The sequence below is a fragment of the Tachysurus vachellii genome, chromosome 5, assembly GCF_030014155.1.
Source record: "Tachysurus vachellii isolate PV-2020 chromosome 5, HZAU_Pvac_v1, whole genome shotgun sequence".
NCBI lineage: Eukaryota > Metazoa > Chordata > Actinopteri > Siluriformes > Bagridae > Tachysurus > Tachysurus vachellii.
The window spans coordinates 22,665,409-22,692,500 of record NC_083464.1 but is presented as its reverse complement, the minus strand read 5'-3'; the positions used below and the strand labels follow the sequence as shown (position 1 = coordinate 22,692,500).

Sequence of the window (27,092 nt, the reverse complement as noted above, 5' to 3'; positions counted from 1 at the left end):
TAGCGGCACAGTTATAACTGTATTTATTTTTTTTGGCTCACTCTCTAATGCATTGGTGAGGATGTTGATGGCAGTGAGGGTAGACGGCTCTAAATGTTGTTCAATGGTGACTCTTTCCAAAGGCCCATGGCCTGCACATTCTGTCTCTTTGAACAACTCCAGTGTAGTCTGTGCTGCTTTTTTCAGAGAGGGCACATTGTCCAGTGAGGACAGATCAGGTTTCCTACCTTCAAGCAAATCCCTCAGCTGACAGAGTGAGAGAGAAACAAAGCATTTAGTAGAAATACATGCACAGGTTTTCTTGCAGTTTATGTTGTACATAGAGAGTATTGTTAGGTTATAAAACATGTTTACAATGTGTTGAGATTTGATCATGGATTGTTTTACTACATAAGATTTTAGTGCTTTGTGTGCTATGTAACCAACTTTAATGTTGCTCTGAGTTCTCTTTGCTAAATTGCTAAATGTCTCATTTCTAGTTCTCTTTCATCATCTCGTGTTCGAGATCCACCTATGGGAAGGGCATCCGATCCTGACTTCTACAGAAGCATCCAATTGCACCAAGTCTGGCTTGACAGACAGGAGCGCGTGCCAAAGGCAGGTAAGGTAACGCCCCTTACCCGAGTGCATAATGCACCTGCACGCGCTACCTTTCCTCAGTTAACATTCGCTTCTCGCGACTTCTGCTCCTACCTCACAGCTCCCTGGTTTTTTGGACTGCACTTGCTGTCTTTAGGAGGACATATCGGCTGATCAGCCTCCGCCAGACGTGCTCGTCCTCAGCCAGGTTAGCTTCGCGAGCCACCCACGCTCGCGCCCCCCTTTTTTTCTGTGGGCTGCCCGCCTGCCATTTTGCCTTTTTTTCTTTTTCCATGGTGCTTTCTAAAGCGGTGCCGGTTACTCCGGTGGACAGCCTATTGCGAGCCTGCCCGTCCGCGTGCGGCGCGCTCATCGCCGCGAGGGATTCCCATCCCTTCTGCGTTGTCTGCACGGGGCTCAAGCATGCGCAAGTACAACTTCAGAATGTTGACACACGGCTCTCTCATACGATCGCTAAAGCAGAACGATTGGTTTTGCTTGGTCGACCTAAGCGATGCTTTTTTTTTCACATAAGCATCTATCCTCCGCATATGAAATTCCTTCGTTTCACCCACCAAGGCGTATGTTACGAATTCGCGGTTCTCCCGTTCGGGCTCGCACTGAGTCCGAGGACGTTCTGTCTGTGTGCGGAGGCGGGGCTTGCGCCGCTGAGAGCGGCGGGTCTCAGGATCCTGGCTTATATAGACGATTGGCTTATTATAGCCGATTCGAGAGAGAAAGTGATTCAAAACACTGCCCGTGTGCTCTCACACATCGCTGCGCTCGGTTTCAGAGTCAATGTGTCAAAGAGCAATTTCACTCCCGCTCAGGAGGTTATATTCTTGGGCTTGGAGCTGAATTCCGTTACGATGTGCATTTTTACGATGTGAATTCTGTTTCTTCATTCATGAACTGTCTCGCGCGGTTCAGGGAAGGAATGCGGATACAGTATCGCACATGTCTCAGATTACCACTGGAGAGCTGCGGAGTTTTACGTGCATGGGACCTCTCTCAGGGCGATCATGCTGCGGAAAGTGGTAACGACAGATGCCTCTTTGACAGGATGGGGAGCCACTCAAGAGGGCAGATCAGTGAACGGTGTGTGGCCGGACTCACTTCATTCAGCCCATATAAATTACTTGGAGCTCCTCACTGTGTTGAAGGCTCTAAAGCATTTCTTTCCCCGCCTGCGGGGACATCATGTGCTGGTGCGTTGCGACAATACGACAGCTGTAGCACATATCAACCACCAAGGCGGCATGCGCTCCTCCAAGCTTCACACTCTGGCTCACACGCTGTCGGTGTGGAGCACACGGCATTTCCTGTCGTTACGGGCGACTCACGTCCCGGGCTTTTTGAACAGGGGTGCAGACCTTTTGTCGAGGGGGAACCCGCTCTACGGAGAGTGGCGGCTCCACCCTCAGATAGTGAGGCTGCTTTGGGAGAGGTTCGGCCAGGCTGCCGTCGACCTCTTCGCCTCGCCAGAGAACACCCACTGTCCTATGTTCTTCTCGCTTCCGGACGAGGACGTCCCCCTCAGCGTGGACGCTCTGGCTCATCCGTGGCCCAGCGCGCTACTCTACGCTTTCCCTCGGCTCTGCCTGATAGCTCCGACTCTGGCCAGGGTCGCTGTACAGGGTTTGTCTCTGATCCTCATAGCTCCCAGGTGGCCCAAGGCACCTTGGCTAGTGGAGATAATACCTCTGCTATATGCGGAGCCTTGGCCCCTCCCGCTGCGCACGGACCTCCTGGCCCAAGCGAACGGGGAAATCTTTCATCCTCACCCAGACAGGGTGGCTCTCTGGGCGAATTTAAGCACTATGGGGCTTCCCCCGCGTGTTATTGCCACTATTCAGAATGCCAGGGCCTCTTCCACACGTTCGCGCTATGATTGCAAATGGCGTGTGTTTGAGGAGTGGTGCGAGGAGTGCCAGCTCGTTTCGTATCTGTGCTCCGTTGCTGATATTCTGGGTTTTTTGCAGGACCTTATCGATCGTGGCAGAACCTTTTCAACGATTAAGGTCTACTTGGCGGCTATCGCTGCGTGTCACGCCGCTTTCGGCAACACTACGGTGGGACAGCACCCCCTTATCTGTAGATTTATGAAGGGCGCGCACCTCGCCTTGCCAGTCACCAGAAGTGTGGTCCCGGATTGGGATCTCTCCATGGTGCTGTAGGTGCTGGCCCAACAGCCTTTTGAGCCCCTGTGGGATATCTCCCTCAAGCTGCTGTCCTTCAAGATGGCTCTGCTCCTGGCTTTGGCTTCCGCCAAACGTGTCAGTGATTTGCATGTGCTCTCGGTTCATTCCTCGTGCACCAAATTCTCGCTCTGTGGAGATAAGGTTTTGCTTAGGCCTAACCCGGCCTTCATGCCTTAGTGCTTTCCAGCCTTCTCTGTTGATGTGATTGAGCTCTCCGCTTTTCACCCTCCTCCCTTTTCTTCTGCAGAGGATCAGAGGTTGAATGCTTTTTGCCCTGTGCGTGCCCTACGGGTGTATATGGACAGGACTAACTCTTTTCGGAGGAGCGACCAGCTCTTCGTCTCTTGGGCCCCGCTGAACATGGGGAAACCCATCTCTAAGCAACGCCTCTCTCGCTGGCTTGTGGGAGCCATCTCCTTAGCGTATGTACCTAGGGGCGTGCAGCCCCCAGGTGGCCTCAGAGCTCACTCCACTAGAGGCTTGGCTGCTTCTTGGGCTCTGTTTGGGGGAGTGCCCCTGCAGGACATTTGTGCTGCTGCGAGCTGGTCCTCTCCGCACACCTTTGTCGGGCACTCCCGGCTTGATGTTACCCGTACCACGGTGGCTCGTGGGGGCTTAAGTGTGGGCTCTTCATAGCCACGTGCTACTAGGCCCGCACTCCTTTCAACCCTGTCTGCCCGGCCTGGTTATGCATGTTTCAAGCATATAGTCTCCCCCTCTCCTGACGCCCAGGTTGGTCCATTCACATGTTTATATACATGTTCTTTTCCTGCAGGCGGCTCGCTTGTTGGACATCAGCGGGGTTCTAACATGCATGTTGCCACATGTCGTGTTTCTCTTTGGCTGGGTTGTTTACCCCGCCATGAGATGATGAAAGAGAACAATAGGTTACTTTCGTAACCCCGGTTCTCTGAAACATCGAGTGGAGAGATCCACCAAGTTTGCCCCGCTTGCTGCACGAGAAGCGAATATGCTCACTGAGGAAAGGTGCATTATGCACTCGGGTAAGGGGCATTACCTTACCCACCTTTGGCACGCGCTACTGTCTGTCAAGCCAGACTTGGTGCAATTGGATGCTTCTGTAGAGGTCAGGAACCAATGCCCTTCCCATAGGTGGATCTCTCCACTCGATGTTTCAGAGAACCGGGGTTACGAAAGTAACCTATTGTTTTATTCTGTTTTAGGAAGGAAGGAATCGAATGAAGCAAGTAAGGAAAGAAGGAATGAATCAAATGTTTGAATGAATTAATTAATTAATCAGGGACATATTGAGGTTGTTTTAAGGTAATATAAAGATCACCATTAAATGGAAATCAGCAATGAGCACTGTTTAAACTAAAACTCACTAAAATAGCTTAAGTATTATTGTTGTTTATGATATCTCTGTGCTGAAATATCAGCCATTTTGAAATATCTTTTACAATTCTTACAACTGGTACTTTTACTTTACACAGTTCATGAAACTCCCCCGGTTTAAAATGGAAACATATATAAAATGCTTACTGGTTCCTTAAAAAGTATGTGTTCAAGTGGGGAAAAAGCATTGTGTGTTAGAAACATTTATTACAGTTAAGCGATGAAGTTCCCTTTTTCATTCATTCACCTCTTCTCTGTGCAAACAAAAGCAATGTACAGTGTTCACACTGTTTTAATGGCTAAATGGCTTATTTTCACTCACTGCAAAGTCCAGGGTACTGATGGCTGCCTTGTCCTTCAGGAGAAGAGTGATTTGCTGTAAGAGAAGTGAGCGTGTGCTGACAGGGAGTCCTGAAAGCACCTCAAAATCTATCTGCAACTTATTCCATTCTGAGAGAGAGAGAGAGAGAGAGAGAGAGAATTATATTAACAGCATGAGGAATTTAATGATTGGAGTTAGTGTTGGCTGTTTATCTCAGGGAGAATGTAAATGGTTACACTACTGTTGGTTGTGGTTATTAACTCTGATTAACAAGAGCCATGCTAAGAGTGATTTGTGCAATATGTCCATGCTCTTTCTTTTAAAACCCATTGCCTTGTATTTTTTTAGCTGTATAAACGCCTGTCTAACTGGAGTTCAGCTTGATGTATTATTAGACCATGACCTACAAAGCATTCTGTTTGAATACTGGTTTTATCATATATCATATAAAATCATATTCTGTTCATTTGATGCAGGATCACTGATGGTGGTAAATGCCATGGTGTTATCTGACTACTCTATTGTCACAGCTGTTGATTGCTATGGTTCAAGCATTTTTGAGGGAATTTCCCCACCATCTGAGATGAGTCATCATCTAACCAAAATGTTTTGCTGTGTCCCTAAAATATCTTCTTGAAATTAGACCAGCTGGCAGTATTAAACGTATCTTACATAAAGGGGCTGATCTTTAAGCCAAAGTCCCTGGAGAATGTCCACAGTAATCTGTGATGTAACTAGGGTTTCTGCTGAATGTCATAATTGGTCTGTGGTCAATCAGATGAGGATGGGTTCCCTTTTGAGGCTGGTTCCTCTCAGGTTTCTTGCCAAGATTTCATCTCAGGGAGATTTTCCTTCACATAATCACCTCTGGCTTACTCAATAAAGATAAATATAAATGTAAATTTAGTTTCTGAAATTGAGAAGAAATCTATATTCCCTTAAACTACTTTGCAACAGTGTTCATTGTTAAAAGCGCTAGACAAATAAAATGTAATTTAATTAATAAATGTAAATCAACCGTAAATGTAAACGTTGACCAATCCTCCAATACAGCTCTTACCTTGCTGTAGCTTTTGGACTGGTGATTCAGTTGGCATGGTGTTGAGCAGTGTTGCATTTGCACTGTTCAAGCCATCTATTTCAATGTGTCCATAGGTGTCTGGCAGCAGGCACAGCTCTAAGAAAACAAGACTGCTGTGGTCAGACCAATCACTGTGACTAGCTTCCGTTTCCTGGTTAAATCACGCTAAGACAGAGCTTATCTAGTTAGCAGATAAATATAAAATTCTTAAACCAACAAAATCCAAAAAACAGAAAGACAATGGTTTGTCGAATTTGTGTTCATTATACAAATCCACTGGATAATAATTAAAGCAGCATTAGGATAATTCACACTAATCTGCTGCATATATTCCCAAATTGCAAAGAGCAAAAATATATTACCAAATTCACCGGTACTCTTCACGTTGAGTTCCATTAAACTGTAAGCCAGGGCTGTTTTAGCTGGGATTTCTAGTGAAACTTTGCTGTCAGAATGAAGGCTGCCATTCTTTACCGAAACCTGTAGAACATTGAGAAATGTGAAGGAGAGGTAAGAGCTTTTAAGGAGAGACATTCATAAAACACGCTGCTTCTGCAAAGCCAACAGCATCATGGATTACCACATACACCCTTCGCACACACTCTTCACCCTCCTGCCATCTAGAAAAAGGTACCTTAGCATTCAGGCCCTCACAACCAGACTGTGCAATAGTTTCTTCCCTCAATCAGGATTCTCAACAAACAGAACTGATCTATACTGAACACACAAACACACTTACACCCAACTGTGTGAACTACACTAATCACTCACTCAGTTGCTGTTTTTGCACACCACATTGCTGTTTGTTTTTTCCACCATGATAATGCACCATGTCACAAAACAAAAGTCATCTTATACTGGTTTCATGAACATGACAATGACAGTGATCTTCAGTCACAGGATCTGAATATAATAGAACACATTTAGGATGTGGTAGAATGTTACCCATAATGCAATATTCTCAAAGGAATGTTGAATGTTTGAATCTTGTGGAATCAATGCCATTAAGAGCCTTTTTGTTATTGGTATTAGTATATGTACAGCTGATATTGTCATTTATATTAAATATAAACCATAGAAAATATTGCTCTGAAGCAATTTTAACATTTAATGTCATTGCCTTTCTGTTTTACTACTAACTATATTACATCCTTGCTTGTAGGTTTCGCTGCAGAAAACAGACATCTATGTTAACAGTTCCTCAATGTTATACCAGCTATTAATCCAATCATTAAATTTGGCTTAAGCATGGATTGTGGCGGTTACCATCTTGAATGAATTGGTACTGACTACTAGGAGTAGTTTATTATTATAATCATTAACATTTCTGGGTCAGTATGCGTCATTCATTCATTCATCTTCTACCGCTTATCTGAACTACCTCGGGTCACGGGGAGCCTGTGCCTATCTCAGGCGTCATTGGGCATCAAGGCAGGATACACCCTGGATGGAGTGGCAACCCATCGCAGGACACACAGGACACACACACAGGACGGGCACACACACACACACACACACACACGGGACAATTTTCCAGAGATGCCAATCAACCTACCATGCATGTCTTTGGACCGGGGGAGGAAACCGGAGTACCCGGAGGAAACCCCCCAAGGCACGGAATGGAACCCCGAGCCTGGAGGTGTGAGGCGAACGTGCTAACCACTAAGCCACCATGCCCCCCGGTCAGTATGCGTGATTGGGGTAAATATTTTTAAACTTTGGTATTTGCATCCCTGACCCTCATATAGGTTATAAACTACAGTTCTAAGTAAATTAATTTGCTGATAAAGACAAGCTTGGTAAAAAAAAAGTGGATACCACTTTTTCTTTTTTATCGTTGTCACTAAGTTTTAGTCTTGAGTAACTCGCAAGCTTTAGAGTTTTAGATTCCAAGTCCCCATTTTCCATCTTAGAAACGTCCTCTCAAATGAATCTGCAGAGTTTATTGTCCCACTGCCTTAAAATGTTTAAATGCCTACATAGTGCAAGATCTCACTCTGTTGAGACCTTCCTCTTTAGGCAGGATATCTAAGACATATTCCACTTACTCTCCACTTGCTTTGCATTCATTTTTTGTAGTATTGTTTTGTAGTATTACTTTGTACTTTTGAAATTGTCATTTTTTTACTGACTGATATTGTCTTTTAGTTACCACTCTAACCACTCTAGCAGAAACTAGGATTTGTATCTAGTTTTCTCTAAAGCAGATGTGTTGTACCATTAACTGTTTGTGTGTTTTACAAATCACTCTGGACAAGTGACTAAATCCCTTAATGTAGATTCTTAGCACGTACTAATAATTCACCTTGTTATCTAAAAAGAAATACCACTTCAATTGAGATACATAAACTGCTTGGTTGCTTGTATTATATGAACCAAGAAGATTTCTAACACATTCTAACAGCTAAAGGTTGGAAGAATTTGGAAGACAAAACTGTCTTATGTTTAACTAAAGTGTTAATGTATAATTTCAAACAGGACTGACCTGAATCTTCTTGGGAACAGTGAATCCAAGAAAGGATGAGCAGCTTCCTTCTCCCTGAACTGTTTCAGTAACTGTGCAGGTCTGTGTGGTTATGATTCGCTCCTTGACCAGCGCGAACACCTTGTGCCTCTGCTGCAGTACCTGCTTCAACAGGGAGTGCTGTAAATCCAGACATCTATAAAGCCACATAAAACAGCATGATCAGCAACTTGTATGTTTGGCTTTTAAACAAAAGAACAATAATATAATGTTTAGTAAATCCCTTTTAACAAACATTCACAAAAATATATAATCCATCATCATACAGGATAATCACACACTGGTGCAGGGTCATACATTTCAGGTCATCTCCTCCCAATGTTAGAAATGTTACTGTCTTATAAAAATAAACAGTAACCAAAAGGTACATCATCTGACCGCTTTTTGCCACATACTACTATGGTAATGCAAACAGTAACAATTTTTCATTCTGTAATCACTAAACTGGATTCAGTGGTATTCATTTAAGAATAATGTCTTTGGTCTAGCACCATTTTTAATCACAAATTTAATCACAAATCTGTTCTACCTGATCTACAAAATACATAAAGAGATGGCAGTACTCAATAATTCTCTGTACATAATGTATATAAACTCTTATACCTTTTTGGCTTCAGAAGTAAAACTTCTTTGTATAAAGATTTACTACATTTATTAAAAATTTTAACTGAAAACTGTGGTATACCTTATAAACACACATAACAACCAGTCTGAACCTTTACTTATAGCAATGTGCAACAATTTAATTTTTTATGAGGAAACAAAACCTGATTTCAAAAGCTTGGATTCTAAGTTAAAGTTTTTTTACTTAGAATCCAAGCTTTTGAAATCAGGTTTTGTTTCCTCATAAAAAATTCAATTATTTACATAACTTGCAACAGAATTCGACCAGCAAGCGGTTTTACTTCTGCTTTCCCTAAATGTATGACCCTTTCTTGTTCACTTACCTATTTTTAGTGTAACATATAAGTTTCTGAACATCCACTTCTTGCTTCGTAAGGCTCCCAAATGAGGATGCCAGTTTGCGTAATCCTTTTCCTGTGACATTCACATTTGCAGGGCCGAAACTTGCTTCAGCATTTCCAGCCTCACTGTTTTCAACTGTACCATTATATTTTAAAAAGTCTGTTTCAATGAGAACTGTGGAAAACACAGGAAGGTATCATCTCATAAATGCACGGTTCAACTCTCTATAAGGTCTTTTCATCATTTAGCCGGATCTAGTGATTATCAATTGTTTTGCCAACAAATGTTTTTGGTTACATTTAAGGTTCAAGCTTTGCAGACATACAGAAGAATCAAAATACTGTTTATCTGTTCACATTGTCAATGTAATATAGAAAAGTTTGTATAATAATATCAATAACAATATCAACAATTAACAACAACACCAAGGTACTTGTAATAAATAGACATATATAAAGGTATAATACTTTAAATATAATAAAGTAAAACATATATATATATATATATATATAAAAACACATATATAGACATATGTTTAATGATGTGGAATAATCACAAGATGTCATGTTCCCCTTTCAGCACATATGTGCTTTAATGTATTGACCCAAACTTTAAACCATAACCCTTTGGTGACCAGTTAATGGACGCTCTGTCGTGATGGGCATAATGTTATGTAATTCCCTCAGAGTGTGCTGGGCCTTCTGCCATGTGCTATCGAGTCCAGCCAAATGCACATTCATGCCTTTTGTTCTGGTTTGATCACTTACTTTTGGGAGATTTGTCCTGTTGTTTTCTACAATTGAAGCTTCCCTGTGCCGTGTTTTTTGGATTTATGATCACAGACATGCCTGTACTAACTCTGTCTGGCTGTTTATAGACCAATTCCTTGAAATCATGGCTATGATAAGCATATTAGCATATTAGTTTGGTGGTAGCTTAATGTTAAAACATTGGACCTCTGCTTGAAAGGTCATGAGTTCCATACACAAATTCCAGCACCAAGTTGCCACAGCTAGGCCCTTGAGCAAGACACTTAACTCCTCAGCTGTATAAATGATAAATTTTGAAATAAAACTTAGAGAACAAATTATAAACACTTTTTTTCTGAAATATTGTTTATCCCTCATAATTTGATGGAATGTTTAATAAAATAAGTTTATTTGGTGGAAAATACAGCAATGAAATGTGGAGAGCAGTAACCATTATAGCATGAAAGGAGTTTAAAATGCTCGAGTGCTAATTTGTTTATCTGTGATTCTTGTTACTCCTGGGCTTGAAGCTAGTGGAGTTAGTGGTGCACTGATTTCACCAGGGACAATCTAGTGTAGTTACAAACAGCAGAGGGATTGGTCAGGTTTCTCTGTTACCTTCTAAAAACAAAAGACCAAGACCTTCTTTATACACTTGTCATATTGTCAATATCACGTCAGTGAGAAATTAAATGTAGAATGTATTGGAGACAGCAAATTGACTCAAGCATATAAATAAAATGTAAAGCTAAACTGTGCATCTATTCTGAGACACAGTAGAGACTCATTTCAGCCACTTCATGACAAATATGATGACGGCGAAATTAGTATTAACATGAACACTAAACTGTTATTTAATGATCTATGTGATTGTACAGATCAGGAGGTTAAACATCTGGACAGGGAAAGGACAAAAACACTGCTGCCTCTGTCTCTTTAAGCAGAGCTGAAACAAGGGATGATACTGCGACCACTTTCATAAAGAATTCGAAAGGCATTATGGGTAATGTAGTACTTATGGTACTTTAGCCATGCATTATGGGTACTTTATCCAAAGTAAAAAATAAACAAACTCATTCTAACTCCTAACAAAATTACTCTTTTGACGCCCGGTAGCACAAGTTTTGGATGTCTTGTAGCTAATTATGGAGATTAGTATTATACACACAGTTCCTTTTATATACTGTAATGGTTGTACAGTAATGAATATCCAGACAGTGTTGAAGCGCTCTACCTGGTTCTATAGGATCTTCCCCAAGTAGGACGTCGTTCAAGGTGAAGTCTGTGGGAATGTACTTGGGTTGCTGCCAGAACCAGGACGGATTCCGCTTGATTACCACCGAAACAACACTCAGATTATCTGATTCATTTATCCGGGAAACGGGGATTAAACAGCCGTCAGGGTCAATCTCATTCACAAATTTCCTGGTTGCTTTAGAAAACATCTTAAAAGAGAACAACAGAGAACAGAAATAGAATAACTACTGTTTCAATACCCATCACTTTCTATTTCTATATTATATAACTAGTGAGCATAGTTTGGGACATTATTAGGACATCAGTGTGTCTACTGCGAGCAAGCTAACTTTAATGTTTACAGGTTATAAAACATTTATAGGCGAAAAAACATGTATAAACCTACTTAAAAAAAACAAGCTTGCCAGGGAAAAGGATGTGTTTTCATTTGCCTTTTCATTTTTCAAAATATTGTTTTTTTTTTGTTTGTTTTGTTTTCAAGTACAACGGTAGATGAATCACACTAGTCTTTATCTTAGCTCTTTAATGACACCGGAAACAACAAAGCTGCAAAAGACCCACGCGCTCTTGGTTTTACGCAAAATAAAAGAAATTGCACAAATACGCGTCACGACAAACTGAATTTCTTACCGTATTATCGTCGATGTGATAAAAAAAAAAAAAAAAAAAAAAAACGTAGTGAGGATAATCATCTACGATAACTTCCAGTGAATGTGTGTGTGTTACTCTACTTTCTCTAGGGGGAATCTTTTAAACCTGAGCTCCACCTCCAAACCCGGCCACTGCTCCACTGACTTATACTACTACAACTTAGTTATTTCCTTCCGATTTTAACCAAATAATCTGACCTAAATACATGAAAAATTTCTTTACCAAAACTGAGAATGAGAAGGGTGTTGCCGTTTCTGTTTTTCTATATAAAAAAGCAGTATAAAAAGTCAGTAGCTACCTACTGAATGCTCAAAAACGTTTGACTAACTAGACTAATGCATATACTAATTAAATCATCATGATAACTGAATATCAAATGGAATTACATAAGCAATAAATATATTGAAATCTGGTATTTTCCATAATAGTAACAATGATATAACTTAGTCATGACACCACAAGCATTTTATACAGTGACTGCATATAAAGAGGGGATGAAAACACTTTATTTTTTCTGAAATATTGTTAAGGTTTATCGCGTAAAAAAAGACCTGTTAATAAACCACTGTTTTACTAGCATGTTTTACAAAATAACCAATGTACTCCAACAAAAACTTTTATGTTGCATAAAACAGGATCAAAATTAAAGAACATAAGAAAAAAGATTACAACTAAACTAAAAAGATTACAACTTTCTCACATTGTTTTGATGTGATCTTGGCCCACTCTTCTTCCAATATCTTACAAAGTTCAGTAACTGTAGTGGGTGTCTTAGCATTTACTTTGTTTGGATGGGGGGCGTTGTCTAGCCTTCCATGCTCTACACCATTTATCCTGCTGAAATCGGGGGAACCTAGAACCTATCTCAGGAGACTCAGGGCAGTCTTGGAAACCCCTGAAGCGTAGGGGAAACTCACACACACATGGTAGAGGTGAGAATCACTGGCTATTTTCAAACGACGGTTGAAGACCTACTTATTCATGAAACACTTCAACTAGCAATTCCTTCCCTGTTTGTTGCATATATGTTTATTAAAATAATAAATAAATAAATAAATTTATAAAACTTTAAACAATGTTTTAGACTCATGGTATCTTAAGTATGTAACCTAGTGTGTGTACGTCACTCTGGATAAGGGCATCTGCCAAATGCTGTAAATGCAAATCAATCCCACAACCCTGGAGGTGTGAAGCAAATGTGCTAATGACCAATGAGGGCATTGTCTTGCATGAAAATTGCAGGCTGATAAGGAGATGCTCACAGGGAATGAAAAGAAAGAGCAGCAGGGGAGTGTGGGTGAAGCTAAAGGGGGTAGTGAGAATGACCCCATTGGAGGACATGTGGCCATGTGGCAAACAAGAAGAGGTGAACCAAGAGGTACTCAAATACAGTCTGTTGGGTGGACGGTCCCAGTTCAGGTCCCAGTTTTTTGACAGCTGCTTGAGTCCCAGGTTTCTGCACCGATTAAATAAATAAGTAAATGTCTGATAAATGTTTGCATTTAGGGCTTATGTTTATTGCCAGTTACCTGGGCCATACTTATGCAGACACTGAGTTTTTAGTCCAGCGATCAGAATATTTTCAAAAAAATACTGTTCATGACTTGATCAAGTTTGATACTTCATAGATTTAGGTTTTTGATGTGTTGAGTTGTGCATCACTCATTTTAGGCTTTTGTTTATTAATTAAGATTTGGAGTGGAAACTCATGTAGCTGATATCACATGGGCTGTTGATATTTGTTAATTAATTGCCATGTTGGATAACAAAAAATGTGACAGTGTAGCACAAAAAGCAAAATAAATCAGAATGTGGACATCCTACAGGTCAGGAGCTACTTTTTATTTAATTCTAGGGATTTAATTTGGAATAATTTTTTTCAGTGGGTCTCACTGCCCATCCGCATGGCTCTGTTTCAATCAGGGTTTACTCTACCTTCCACGTTATTTAACTCCTTATTACTCTGCGTGAAAAGTGTTCCTTTTATGTTTAATCTTTGTTGTGGTTTTTAGAGAAAACGTTAGCTGGAAGTTGTGTGGGTGTTGTTGAAAAAAAAAAACTGTATATGTGAAAGAAGCCTTAATTGTACTTAATGCAGAGAAACATAATGAGTACATGGGTGAAGACTGAGGAATACAGACAGGTGTCAAAACTAATCTCACAAGGCATGCACGAAAAATACAGAGTAGGCTCAGCTGACCTTTATTTTCGATTGTGCTAACGTAACAGTTCTGGGAACGACAGGAAATTAGGCTGAACTTGTGAATAAAAAAGGAAATCCTTTTTTTTTTCTTTCCAGTTGTGACCCACATGCTTTAGATTGGTGGTTAGAATATTTGCCTTACACCTCCAGGGTAGGGGGTTTTAGAGCAACTGTTCCTTAGCAGACTGAGGTTGTGATTTGTAATATTCAGCAAGAACAGTCCAACACATACACACATGGGCTAGTTGCTGGATAGTATGTCTGCAGGTCTTAAACCAACATTTACAAAGACTTTTGTACACTCAGTAGTACGATACCCATAGGCATGTAGAAGTGCTCAAATATATTGACATTCACTGCAACAATAAACCAAAGTCCTCCCACATCTCAGCATAAAATTTAGCTTAATCTATATTGTAAGCACAAGGACAATGCTTCATAGCTTCTGTGTTATTTACATTGTTCAAACTGACAGCATCTGAATAACAGTTAACAATAGCACAAACTTCACTACAGTATAAGACAGTGAACACCACTTTAATCAGTGAATTTAGTATTGTGACAATAAATAATAAAAAACTAGCCACAGAAATAATTGTTTTATTGAAGAAAAAAGATCTTAGCTGTTGTCATTGTAATTTTCCAAGTTGTTCTCTTTCCAGGAAGAACTTGATGGATACAGATTACAAAAAAAAAAAGCTGAAACATTCAGCTAAACATTCAAATGCAGTGTGGTGACTATTTAGTATTTGAAAGAAAGCTGTGTGATTACTTCTTAGATGCTAGCAACATTGTTATGTTTATATTTTTTAAACATGATTAAAGGCTATAATATAGATGTTATGGAATATGTATAACCATAAGGCATAAGACATAAGGTGTGAAATTCTTTCTCCAATATTGTCCTTATATTATACACTAGTATACCATCTCTTTTAGGAGGTAGACAATGTTACTTTGATCAAATGACAGCATTTTTCAGACATGCATGCGCAAGTTCTTTTGTTTGTTGGCAGGACTCAGGCATTTTTCTGTCTGCAGTTTCACTCTGGTCCCCAAAAGTACAGTATGCAACAGTGTACGTGTCAGTATTTTTGTGCTACTACTTGCACAGAGCAGTTTCAGAGATGACGAACTGGGATATGTTTGCATAATTTCTAAAACATTCAAGGAAGATGCCTGCATAAACACACTAAAATATATGAGAAGCATATTAAGGCATTTAAAATAGAATATTATGTAACACAGGGTGCTGGAATATGGATAAGTTTCTGGAAACAGAGGTACGGTTTTTTATGTTGATTATCAGGCAAAAGAATTGCCATCGTCAGAGTTTGGCCTCTGTAAGATGGGTTTCCACCCTCCACTGGAGATGTGTTTTTCTTCCATATACAGAAGGTCAGAGCAGGCAGAGACAGAAGAGGCCTGGGAGTAAGTAACATTCAACTGTAGATCACCACAGCACTGGACAATCCAGATTACTGAAGCCTGGGTCTTTCCTCAGGTCCCAGTACATGTTGTTGCTGACCCATGTGTCATCTTTTGATTTCCTTTAAGAATCAAGCCAAAAAAATGTATTTTATTTCATAGTAACAAAAAAAAATAACACTGAGTTATCCAAGGCTACATTTAAGCATACTAAAAACTGACCCTTTTCATATATTAATTATGATTACAATAAGAATACTACAACAACTATAATGATTATCTATTATAAAGCAAATCGATTTTAAGATACCTACTATCTTCATCATCAGGGCCATAGACTGTACTGAGGATACAGAGTAGACCATGACTATTCATCCAATAATATCACATTTACTGTAATTAAAATTAACACAGCAAATGTAATAATGTAAAGATTTAAATTTAAGCATAATTTAAAGCGAAGGATTGATCTAAAATCCAAACTGCCAAAAAATAATTTGGGTGTATACACTGAGCTACATTAGGCAGTGGTGGCTTCATGGTTAAGGGTCTCTATTGGGGTTAAATCCCCATCACCACCATGCTGCCACTGTTGGACCCTTGATAAAGGCCCAAATCATGAATGGCTTGGAAGATTGTACCTTAAACTCCCTGGAGTATCAGTTATATTTATACCCTTACACCACTTAGTTTCATAACTACACACCTTCTATATTAGTTACACTGTAGTTACTGCTTAATTTCCAGTTATCTACAAAATGCTAGTAATTAATAAACAGGGCATCTAAGATGTACAGATGATGCATTGATAAGTAAACTTTGGATCTTACTGGAAGAACCGTGGCTGATGTGCTATGCTGTTCTCCTCGAGGACTCTGCGCCTATCTCTCTGTAGCTGTTCGATTCTCTGCTTCTGTGCTTCTGCAGCCTCAACATTCCCCTCCTCCAGTAACCTACACACGCACACACAGACACACACGCAGGCATAGACAGTATGTTAGGAAATATGGCATTCCATATTGGCAGGTTCCACTTCTATCAGCCAAGAACAGAATGTTGAGGGTGCAGTGAGCAAAGGATCAACAAAAACTGTCAACTGTCCTGTTCTTCTCATGTTGCTTCTCTACAACATTAGAAGGATTCGGCCATTTTTGTGCACACAGGCTGCTCAGGTACTTGTTCAGTCTCTTGTCATTTCAAGACTGGATTACTGCAACGCACTGCTGGCAGGTCTACCTATGAATGCAATCCGTCCTCTACAAATGATCCAAAATGCAGCTGCCTGGCTTGTTTTCAACCTGTCTTAGTTCTCGCATACCACCCCGCTGCTGCGATCCCTCCACTGGCTTTCGGTAGCTGCACGCATCAGATTCAAAACACTGATGCTGGCCTACAAAGCCAAAAATGGACCAGCTCCCTCTTACCTAAAAGCCCTCATCACTCCTCGCACTGCACCCCGCACCCTCCGATTTACCAGCACTGCTCGACTGGTTCCACCATCTCTCAGGGTAAGAGGCAAGTATACTACAAGACTCTTCTCTGTTCTGGCACCAAGGTGGTGGAATGAACTTCCCCTAGAGGTCCAGACAGATGAGTCACTGCCTATTTTCAAGTGGCGGGTGAAGACTTATTCAGGAAACACTTCAGCTAGCACTTCTTTTGTAACAAAAAAAAAAAAAAACAAAAAAAAAACTTTGAAACTTTTTCATTGTAACTTTGAACAAATGCTTTAAACTCATGGTATCTTAAGTATGTAACCTAGTGAGCCAGCATTAATGTAGTCAATGTTAGAGATTTAAGCACTTATGTACGTCGATCTGGATAAGGGCATCTGCCAAATGCTGTAAATGTAAATGTAAAAATAGTTTGAATATTTGAAGACTGATTTCTGCTGAGGCACACAGATGGTAGGGTCAGAATTTGGCACCAATGGCATGAATCCATGAACCCAACCTGCCTTGTGTTATCCTTTCAGGATGGTGGAAGTGGTGTAATGAAGTAAGGAGTGTTTTCCTACCAGTCGATGCTTTTATAACACAGCCTGTTTGTACATCAATTCATGGCCATTCATAATTTACTATATTCTAATGGCTATTTTCAGCATGATTTTAAACTGGTTTCATGAGCACAAGAATGAGTTCAGTGATTTTCGGTGGACTTCCCAGTCACCAGATCTGAATCCACTAAAACACTTTTGAGATGTGGTAGATTGGGAGATTCACAGCAATACATCTGAAAATACATCTGAAAAATTTGCATGGATTGTGTAATGCAATCTAGTCAACATGGAGCAGAATTTAGGAATATTTCCAACATCATGTGGAATCCAATCCATGGAGAATTGAAGCTGTCTTGAGAGCAAAATAAATGTTCCTAATAAAGTACATAGTGAGTTGATTTTAAATACTCTGTTGAAAATACATTTACAGTGACATATTAAATATGTTGCACATTTATTTCCAATAGGTCAAAAATATTTTCTAATCTGTTAATGAACTGAAACTGAAATAGAAGGAAAAAATAATATTTTTATTTATATCACTTATCTAGACTCCTGATATGTGCTGAAATGCAAAATGTTCATGGGTTTACCTCTGATCGAGACGTAATCTAGTGTCTGTGGGTGGCAGTAAAACTTTGGTTTGTGGATCCAGTTCATTCAGCTCAAGAGCAAACTTTGTGAAGCCGTAGTACTGCTCATAGTCAGGAGGCATTGGATCTATACAAAACAATATAAAGCCCATTAGACAAAGACATGAAAGACATAATTTAGTCCCTGAAAGTAAAAAGGTGTGAAAACCATCCACGTATGTAATTGAGTTATCATATGGCATATGTTATTGATCAGCATGCTTCAATCACATAGAATTTTCTTGGCTAGAATTATTTATAAATCAGAATGCTTAATGTTAATGCACATGGCGTTGTATTCGATTAAACAGTTTTTCTTTCAGCTGCAATACACCTTCTTCTGGTGTAACTTGGTTACAGGACTGCTGGAAACAAAGTTGTATACATGACTCTATGTATGTGAATCTTACTTGTTCTCCAGATGCATGTAGCAGATGGTGGGCTTCCACAGTATATACCCTCATGCCATTTCCCAAACAGCTTGTGTATCACCTTGCCTTTGTGGTCCATGACTGTTCCCTCCACCTCATTCATGCTGGAGTTCCAGTACTTTGCCTGCAAGGCACATACAAAAAAGCAGAGGCATCATTTTCTCAGTCCAATCAGTCTAAGATCAACACCATGGTCCGCAATAGCCGTTGTTTTTATGCAGCAGAGAGTAAAGCAGGGGGGCACGGTGGCTTAGTGGTTAGCACGTTCGCCTCACACCTCCAGGGTCGGGGTTCGATTCCCACCTCCACCTTGTGTGTGTGGAGTTTGCATGTTCTCCCCGTGCCTCGGGGGTTTCCTCCGGGTACTCCGGTTTCCTCCCCCGGTCCAAAGACATGCATGGTAGGTTGATTGGCATCTCTGGAAAATTGTCCGTAGTGTGTGATTGCGTGAGTGAATGAGAGTGTGTGTGTGCCCTGCGATGGGTTGGCACTCCGTCCAGGGTGTATCCTGCCTTGATGCCCGATGACGCCTGAGATAGGCACAGGCTCCCCGTGACCCGAGGTAGTTCGGATAAGCGGTAGAAGATGAATGAATGAATGAATGAGAGTAAAGCAGCTTTACTACACATTCCTAAAGGCAGATAACATGCAGTATGTGTTTTTTTTTTGCTTTCCAGGAGATGCCACTGCTGAGACATCAGTGAGTCAGTGGCAAAATAGTTTTAGGCTTAGACTTCATGCCCACGAACCATTGCCTGAACCTCTGCTGCATATGGCACACAAAATCAGAAACACTTAAGGAGTCATCTGACTGGTTGAATTCTGCAGGATTTTTGGAAGCTGTGTCTGGTGTCCAACTAGAAACAATTTCCATCATGAAAGAAGTGTGTCATTGCGAGTGTTACAAAGTTTGTCACAGTTTAGACTCATTCATTTGCATGACTTTCTTAAATAAACAATCTATAGTTGCATGCTGGTCGGTTTTCTGCTAGCATTGACTTTACATTTTCACACACCTAAATATGGCGCTGAACAAAATTAACTGTGACTGGTTGCTTCACATGTCTGTCAGATGCCCTCTTGGGTGGTACTTGGGTGTCCAAATAAATCTGCTTTAGAGAACAGATCTTCTGCTGTCAGTCTGAAGGTCTGGCTAGGCAAGACTAATGGTGAAATAGAGAGGATGAACTCTCTTCTCTCTCTCACCCTGTGTTTATCTCATTCTCTCTCTGCCTCTTACCCTCTTTATCAGAGTGACCTGTAACATTAGAAGCCATGGCATGTCTTTGGAAACGTGCCATTTTCTATTCTCCCACAGTCAGTGCCAAAGCACTCCCATCACCGAGCTAGAGGAAGTGTCTGTCTCTGGGTGGCTGCTCTGTGTGATGGGTCAATTAGTGTCTCTCTCACGTTCTTGAAAACTGAAAAGTAATTCCCAGCATGCCTCTGCTTACAATGTAGTAGCAATAATGAAGAAAAGGGAAGAAGAAAAATTCTTCTTCTTTTCTGTATGATCAGACTTCTACTAGAAAAAGTATTTCAACATACCTAGCCTCTTGATAATCAGAAGTAGCTGCTATAAATCATAGTGTACCTGGGGTTTAGCACGATATATACAAATACATTACCGTGATTTTATTTTATAATCTTCCAACATCATAAAGAGCAATGAATGTGATAGAGGATACACAGCAAAAGGATTTCATTTTATTTAATGTATCAGCATGTGTAGAAATTTAGCTCACCTTGATGAAGGTGACTTTGCACTGACAGATATCGCTGCTAGTGTTCTTAATGCAGATTTCCCCATAGTGCTCGATCCAGCGCTGACCACTCAGAATGTTGTGAATACATGATGTTACTTTGTTCCACTCATAGTGGTCTCCCAGCCTGGGAAAGCAAGCAGAGATTTAAGATTACTCTCAAATTCTGATCACTTAAATGTGTTACAATATTAGTTAGTCTAACATTTATATGAAACACATAAAAGGAAGATAAAAACAATAGCGCTGCACTATGTGTTTGTATCACATTACACATGGAAGTAAACAAGGAAATGCAACAGCTGCATTATGAAACATTTAAAAGATTTAAAGGTGTGCGTTTTTTATTTACTCAAATAGTTATTTCATGTGACATCTAAATAAATTTACATTTCACTAGCCAGAATCCACATAAAATCTTAAGATTCCAGAACTTTATCCAGTGCAGTCTGTGCTAAAAAAAACATAATTTAGGAATAAGCAACAGAACTCTAACCAGTACTTTCCCAACAGAACTTTTCCAGTCTAACTGAGCAGAAGCCACAGTTAAAAATTGTTTGAAGACCCAGACCAGCTCATTAAAGTTATGTAATCAGGTGTGGTTAGAATGGTTGCAATAAAAAGTTGTAGCCACACCATTTGTTTGTGGACTAGTCTTATATTCGGTAGACTTCCTTTAAAGGAGTTACATTAGAAGATGGGATGTTTAAGACGTGGATATTCCACCTCAGAATACAGGATGATTATAAAAATTCAAACAGTATTTACGTGGAGTCCTGGCAAAACTCTGCATATGATTTTGACCTTATTTACTATATGTAGTTCTAAAAATTATTTTTCCTTAAGTCAAATATATTGCTTGTTTGCATAAATCTCAAGTCAGACGTCTGGGTGTGAAACAAGTCACTGAATTGATTAGGCTTGCGGCCACATTATGGCAACTATAGTAACTATTCAACAACTGAATCAAAGCATGTTCAATGTGTGAGGAAATTGTAATTGTAAAACAAAGTGTAATATTTTGCCCAGGCAATTCCCACCCAGAACAGCAGAGGGCACTCTACACTGACATTTATATGACTTTTTTTGGTTTCTTAGCTTATTTCCTGAATAAAAAATAAGACATTTCTGTGCATACAAAAACATGTACTGTGACAGCACTTCCTGCATACAGTTCATTGTCCTTCTTTTGGGATGTACATACAGAACATATTGATTAGTATGTTTGTTGTACGAAATGCCATACATTCCTATGCCAGACCCATTGACCTACATGATGGTGTGCATTGTTTCCATGCTGCAGTCTCAGCCTACTGCTTATGCTTTCACTACTGACTGCGCTTATGCGTTTACTGCTTTCACCTACTGTACAGTACTGTAGAAAGAATATTTGGATGCATCTACACTACAGATTGTGGTGTAAAATATGAGGTGTGTTTTTATTGTATTTTTATTGTATAGTGATTCATAAAATAAACATTGTTGACAGCCCTAACAGTTAATCAACCTGTGTGTAGGTGCACATAGAGAAGCATGTAAAAAGGTACTCAGTGAGGATCAAACAGAGAGAAAACTGCATGACACATGACATTAAGGCTTGACAAAATCACACTTACCCAGGGAGCACCACATGAGTGGTGCCGACCGGAACAATCTCCATGGACTTCCCCCAGAACTTGTTTTTCCACCTCACATCTGAATGCGTCACACAAACATCAGGGTCATTTTGAGAGCACTTCCCACAAAGCCATCTTTAACCCTTAACATATCTACTGATGACTGATTGTACCTTGCCAGAAGATGAAGTTTTTCGACTCAGCATGGCATGCAGATATTGGGGGGTGATGGCTTACCTAAAGATAGAAAAACACAAGGAGGTCACAGACCCTAGACTGAAATACTGTAAGTTAATGTGTACAATGTAAACAAACCATGTATATAATTAGCCTGAACATAGTCATACTTGCTCTGCTGTAAAGCGGAATCCTTTATCTGGCCGGTCGCACTCGTATGTCTCTCCCAGCACTGGGTTGAAAGGTTTCCCTCCTGCTCTGTAGTAACTGGAGGCATAGCCTGATACCGCAAACGTTGCAATGTACACCTACACAGGCACACAACATTAGCTGTGACACCAATCCTTGTCCATCCAGGTTTATACAAAATGGGTACAAATACATCAGGTACCACAGAGCACCATTACTACACTAAACTATCTGCCTAAATGGTAATGCCATCAGCACTAATATGTATGCCTGACGAAAAAAAAAAATACTTCAAACAGGAAGGAAGCTATTTGAAGAAAAAAAAAATACAATTTTTGACCTTGCTGTGTCCTCGACCCTGTCTGGATTGATTCCAAAATTTTATCAGCCCATCTACTTGTCCCAATAATAATAACAAATAAATCCCACAACATTGCTCTGGAGCTATTGTGCTATCAAATAACTCAAACAGACAGACATCCCAAAAGCATAATTCCTCTACCACTTAGTGACAGGAATATAAATATTGGATGGAATTTTAACAATTACATGAAAGCAGTATACTAAAGTGTGGACAAGTGAGGAAGCAAAACATGATCACTCTGGCTACAAAGGTCATTATAAAACCATCAACAGTTCTCAAAGCTGAGAGACAATTCAGATCTCCATCAACCCATTACTGTCCACCACTGCCTCTCCCTCTGCTCCGTAATGAATACTGGAAGTACTATCACACAGAGAGTGGCTGACTGCGGCCAGTTTAAAAGCTCCTCTAATGGAGCACTGGTACAGTTAAGGAGACCCATGTCACTCAGGTCCACCCAGTGAACATAGAGCAGTGACCAGAGAACTTTGTGGACCGCTTAATGCAAGTCACGAATTTGGTGGGATAAAGCTTTGCATTTGTGAACCCATATATACAGGGTAACATTAAATGAGCCTCCTATAGAAACCCAGACACTAAAATCTTTACAATAAATATTACTGGAAACACAGCAAGCTTCACTCCCATTATCTGTCTGAATGTTTGTAGATCTGCCAAAGTGAATCTGGCCAAAGCTCACTTTACCCGCAGAAGGCATCACTCTATCATGGTAGTAAAACAGTCCTGGGCAATGGCCATCAGATGTAAGATGAGCTTAGATTAGGCCTTTAAAAGACAATAGCTCCAGTAATGGTAAAAGTGATCAGCTAACGGGACATCAGACATCTGATTAAAAATGTGACAGAAGAAGTAATATTCTGTCTGTAATAGGAAGATGATCCAATTTAGTACTCCTTGGAAAGATGATATAAATATGCTATTTGGAAATTCAATCCTTTTTTGAGGACAAAAGAAAGTAAAGAAATCACACACAAAATGCATGAAAACAGAAGATTCAAATATCAGACTATATTACCGTCACTGCAGTAACAGAAGTTAAGCATTCAAAGTGGATCATTCTAAAAGCTTATATTATAGTGACGTTTAGTTTGAGTTTCAGATTGGTGGAAGGAAGGAGGAATGAATCACAATAAGATGTGCTACAATTGGAAAATAATTCACTTCAGAAAAGGCATTAGGTGCCTCCCCAGTCACATATTTATGACTATTAAGGACATTTTGAAGTATAAATAGTAGGTAGTGTGTTCACACTGAAAAGTGGATGATGAACTTTTTTAACGTAAAAAAAAAGGAAGTGTAGAAAATTGGACACTTCACGCAAACAATGGTCACAACTTGTTGGGACTTTCCGGCACTGACGACAGATAAAAAAAATCATTGTTGTGTAATTTATTGATCAACATTTTAAAAATGGACTTCATTCAGCTATAGGCGTTTTTCATAAGCGTTTGACTTCATTTGGATGAAACGAACAGTTTTACAGATAGTAAAAAATGTTTATAAATTTGAGTGCATAGTGTAAGTGCACCATGTGTAGTATGTAATTTTAATTAATTCTTGTTAGAGAATCATACCACCATGTTGTTGATTATTTTCTGACACTAGCACCCATACACCCACTTTTATTCCTTTTTTGGGTAAAGCTTGTGGTTGAAATTTGTAGTTGAATTTTTTGTAGAGTAAACCAGTTTTAAAGATATACAAGACACCATCAATTCAGTCCCATTGACACTTGTGTTCATTAGTAAAATTAATAAAAATCTAGTTCTAGATGCTTTACATTACTTGACATTATTCATGATTTATGAATACACGTCTTATTTATTAACCATGTCATACACATGTATATGCGTGTGTTTCTACGTCCTGATGGATACCATGCGTTCAAACGGGTCCTGTGTGTGTGCGGCTCGGTCGAGCAGCTCGCTGTACTCTAGCTCCTCACACAGCCTCTGCAGGGTGTTGAGTGGCTCGTTCAGCTGCACTGGCATAGCCACCTTGGACAGGTCCTTTCCAATGTTATTCCTCAGGATGTTCCACAGACTGATATTGCTGGTGTTGGGACTCGGAGAGGGGAGCAAAGAACGGCGCTTCCCCTGAACGCCGTTCTCTACACAATCTAGAATCAAATGGATATATTGGATGAGGGAGACAATTCATGGAGAATCAGAATGTTGTTGAAATTGGTTTGGGGTGTGAAAGAAGTACACACTATAATTAACATCACTCTCTGTGCTTGTTTTGTCATCTTAACTGACTGAAAGAACAAGAAGCAAATCAAGTGAAATGCCTGAGTCACCTGATTCAAGTCTCTCGTTCTGGACCTCATGGTTGAAGTTGTCCATGGAGATATTATCACTGATATCGCTGATGTATGAGTCATCTTCTGAAGGCTAATGTGAGAGAGAGAGAGAGAGAGAGAGAGAGAGAGAGAGAGAGAGAAAGATCATTATTACGTCACTTCCGCCGTCTTGTCAGATTAACACCTCCTGCACGCAGCAGGTTACTCAAATGCCTGGGGAGCACTGATCTCTCTGCTCCTCTTACCACCCACCATTAATGGTGGAAGTCTCAGTTAAATGTGCACAGAATGTTTGGATGATTGAATTTGAGAGTAGGAGTAGAGGCTACAGAGAGAGCTAGAGCAAGATCGAGATAAAGAGAGAGAGAGAGAGAGAGAGAGAGAGAGAGAGAGAACTCTCATGAGATGGGAACAAATTTTCACTTGGCTCTTTGAGAGGTATTTTTAGAAGCGAGCAATTAGCTCTATTTTCACATTACTTCTGCTACTGGAGCTGTTTGGACAGGTCTGCCCAAAGCAAAAATGAAAACGAGTGAAGGAGAAGCGTGAGAGAGCCAAAATAAGGGTCTATAGTGCATCATACAACATAACGCTGGCCTTAGCATCAAACCCCACTTAAGAGCAAACTAGAAACATCCTACTCCCAGGATATGAATCACACATCCTCATCAGGGAGGAGAAAAGTGAAGGAGGGAAAAGTAATATTCCAGGAAAAAACATCAATGCTGTAAAAAAAAGTGTAAAAAAAGCTTTATACAATGATCACAACATTGAGGTACTGTAAGTTCTAAATAAAATGGCCTAGCATTTACAGTGTGGTCCTTTTACAAATCCTTACCTCATTCTCAGAAGAGCTTGCGGAAAGCAAAACTTCTTGAGCGTCAAAGAACTCAGACAGAGACTCTGTAATGGATGCTCGGCTCTCATTGGACGCCTGGTGGACGAGGTGACGGGAACAGTCTGAGGATTCCTGTTTCTGTAAGGGCAAGTCATAGCTCTGAGGAATTGCAAACATACATGGCTTGTATGTCCATTTTAAATCATTTGAGGCATTTTAATGACATTGAAGAAAGGGGTACTATGGATCCTAGCAAAATTAGTCACCAGATACTACTTGCTCCCAATTTTTTTTTTTTACAGAAGAAACCCAACTTGTATCAATGCAAGCACATTGTGGGTTCTAATTCTCAACAGGAAAGAAAGCTATAAGCTCGTACCACAAGCCATGTTAATTAGTGCAGAAGGAAGGCATTAATTCAAAAGCACTGTTGACAGAGTAAACCACAGGAAATACCAACAACATTGATTTGTTTTGCATGTGCGGGAGTTTGACTGAGTATGTGTTGTCAAGGAATTTCCTTAACTAGCAACAACTTACAACTTGTCTTATTGCGAAGTAAAGTGAGTGAAAGCATAAAGTTAATTTTATTATTGTTATCATGTAATATGAACTTTTGTCTCACTTAAGATATGAATGCTATGTTCTTATCTTGAAAGTTGAACCTATAAATGCTGTAATATCTAGAATTGACAGTTCCTTTAGAAGCACCAGCCCCTTCTAAAAACACTGTATATTGAATATTGAACATTGAATATTGAGTTTGTAAAACTTTCCACATTTTCATTTAAACATGCTTTTAACATGGTACCACTACTGTGTGGTCTTTCAAAATGATTACATCTGACACTGTACAAGATGATCCCTAATAAATATAACTTCTAAAAAAAGTGTGATAATGTGTTTGCTTCATTTTAGATTATACAATAACGATCATCTAAGGACAGACTATGTTCCTTTCCTGTCATAAATCACTGTGATCTGAGCTCATGCAGAAAATGGGCTTGCATAAACAAAGACATTCTTCAAAGTGAGCTTAAGGTTATTTAGGTTATTATTAAGGTAATATTTTATCTGTGCAATATGATTATTAGTAACAGTTTACGCATTTGTTGCTGCCCTGTGAGTCTCACGTCCTATTGATGGCTTTGGGAACAACGCTGATTTTTAAATAAAATATGTCTGACAATGGGCAAACCTCGTTGTCTTTTGGCCAAATAATTCATTTTATCTGTAACATCAAAATCATATTAAACTGTGTCAAAGCCTGTTTTAAACTACAAACATTATATTCCTACCATGAGAACTAATTAAGATTAGGCTTTTTAAACATTCCTTCCAAGTTTTCAATTAACAGTAAATTACTACACTTCTACATGGTACACTTCTACAATCTTTCCTGATGAATCACAGAAATGTTTCTAAGCATGTTTGTACACAATA

The 27,092-nt window shown here is 39.9% G+C and overlaps 2 protein-coding genes across 4 annotated transcripts in view; both read right to left on the bottom strand.

Annotated features, from left to right (window-relative positions):
* gsdmeb (gasdermin Eb) overlaps positions 1–11,799 on the bottom strand; it is a 13,460-nt gene extending 1,661 nt beyond the window's left edge. The window contains exons 1-8 of the mRNA XM_060870518.1: positions 11,666–11,799; positions 11,013–11,223; positions 9,011–9,203; positions 8,025–8,199; positions 5,902–6,019; positions 5,519–5,635; positions 4,459–4,586; positions 42–246 (exon numbers count right to left, since the gene is read on the bottom strand). Of these exons, the coding sequence (XP_060726501.1) occupies positions 42–246; positions 4,459–4,586; positions 5,519–5,635; positions 5,902–6,019; positions 8,025–8,199; positions 9,011–9,203; positions 11,013–11,223 (1,147 nt within the window). The 5' untranslated portion in view covers positions 11,666–11,799. The remainder of the gene's footprint in view (positions 1–41; positions 247–4,458; positions 4,587–5,518; positions 5,636–5,901; positions 6,020–8,024; positions 8,200–9,010; positions 9,204–11,012; positions 11,224–11,665) is intronic.
* A 2,674-nt stretch (positions 11,800–14,473) lies between these two features.
* osbpl3b (oxysterol binding protein-like 3b) overlaps positions 14,474–27,092 on the bottom strand; it is a 57,195-nt gene continuing 44,576 nt past the window's right edge. For all 3 annotated transcript variants that reach the window (XM_060870515.1, XM_060870516.1, XM_060870517.1), the window contains 11 exons: positions 25,650–25,787; positions 24,809–24,902; positions 24,387–24,628; positions 22,106–22,243; positions 21,932–21,995; positions 21,759–21,837; positions 20,125–20,269; positions 18,359–18,503; positions 17,910–18,036; positions 16,148–16,270; positions 14,474–15,439 (listed from right to left, as the gene is read on the bottom strand). In XM_060870515.1, the coding sequence (XP_060726498.1) occupies positions 15,343–15,439; positions 16,148–16,270; positions 17,910–18,036; positions 18,359–18,503; positions 20,125–20,269; positions 21,759–21,837; positions 21,932–21,995; positions 22,106–22,243; positions 24,387–24,628; positions 24,809–24,902; positions 25,650–25,787 (1,392 nt within the window). In that variant the 3' untranslated portion in view covers positions 14,474–15,342. The remainder of the gene's footprint in view (positions 15,440–16,147; positions 16,271–17,909; positions 18,037–18,358; positions 18,504–20,124; positions 20,270–21,758; positions 21,838–21,931; positions 21,996–22,105; positions 22,244–24,386; positions 24,629–24,808; positions 24,903–25,649; positions 25,788–27,092) is intronic.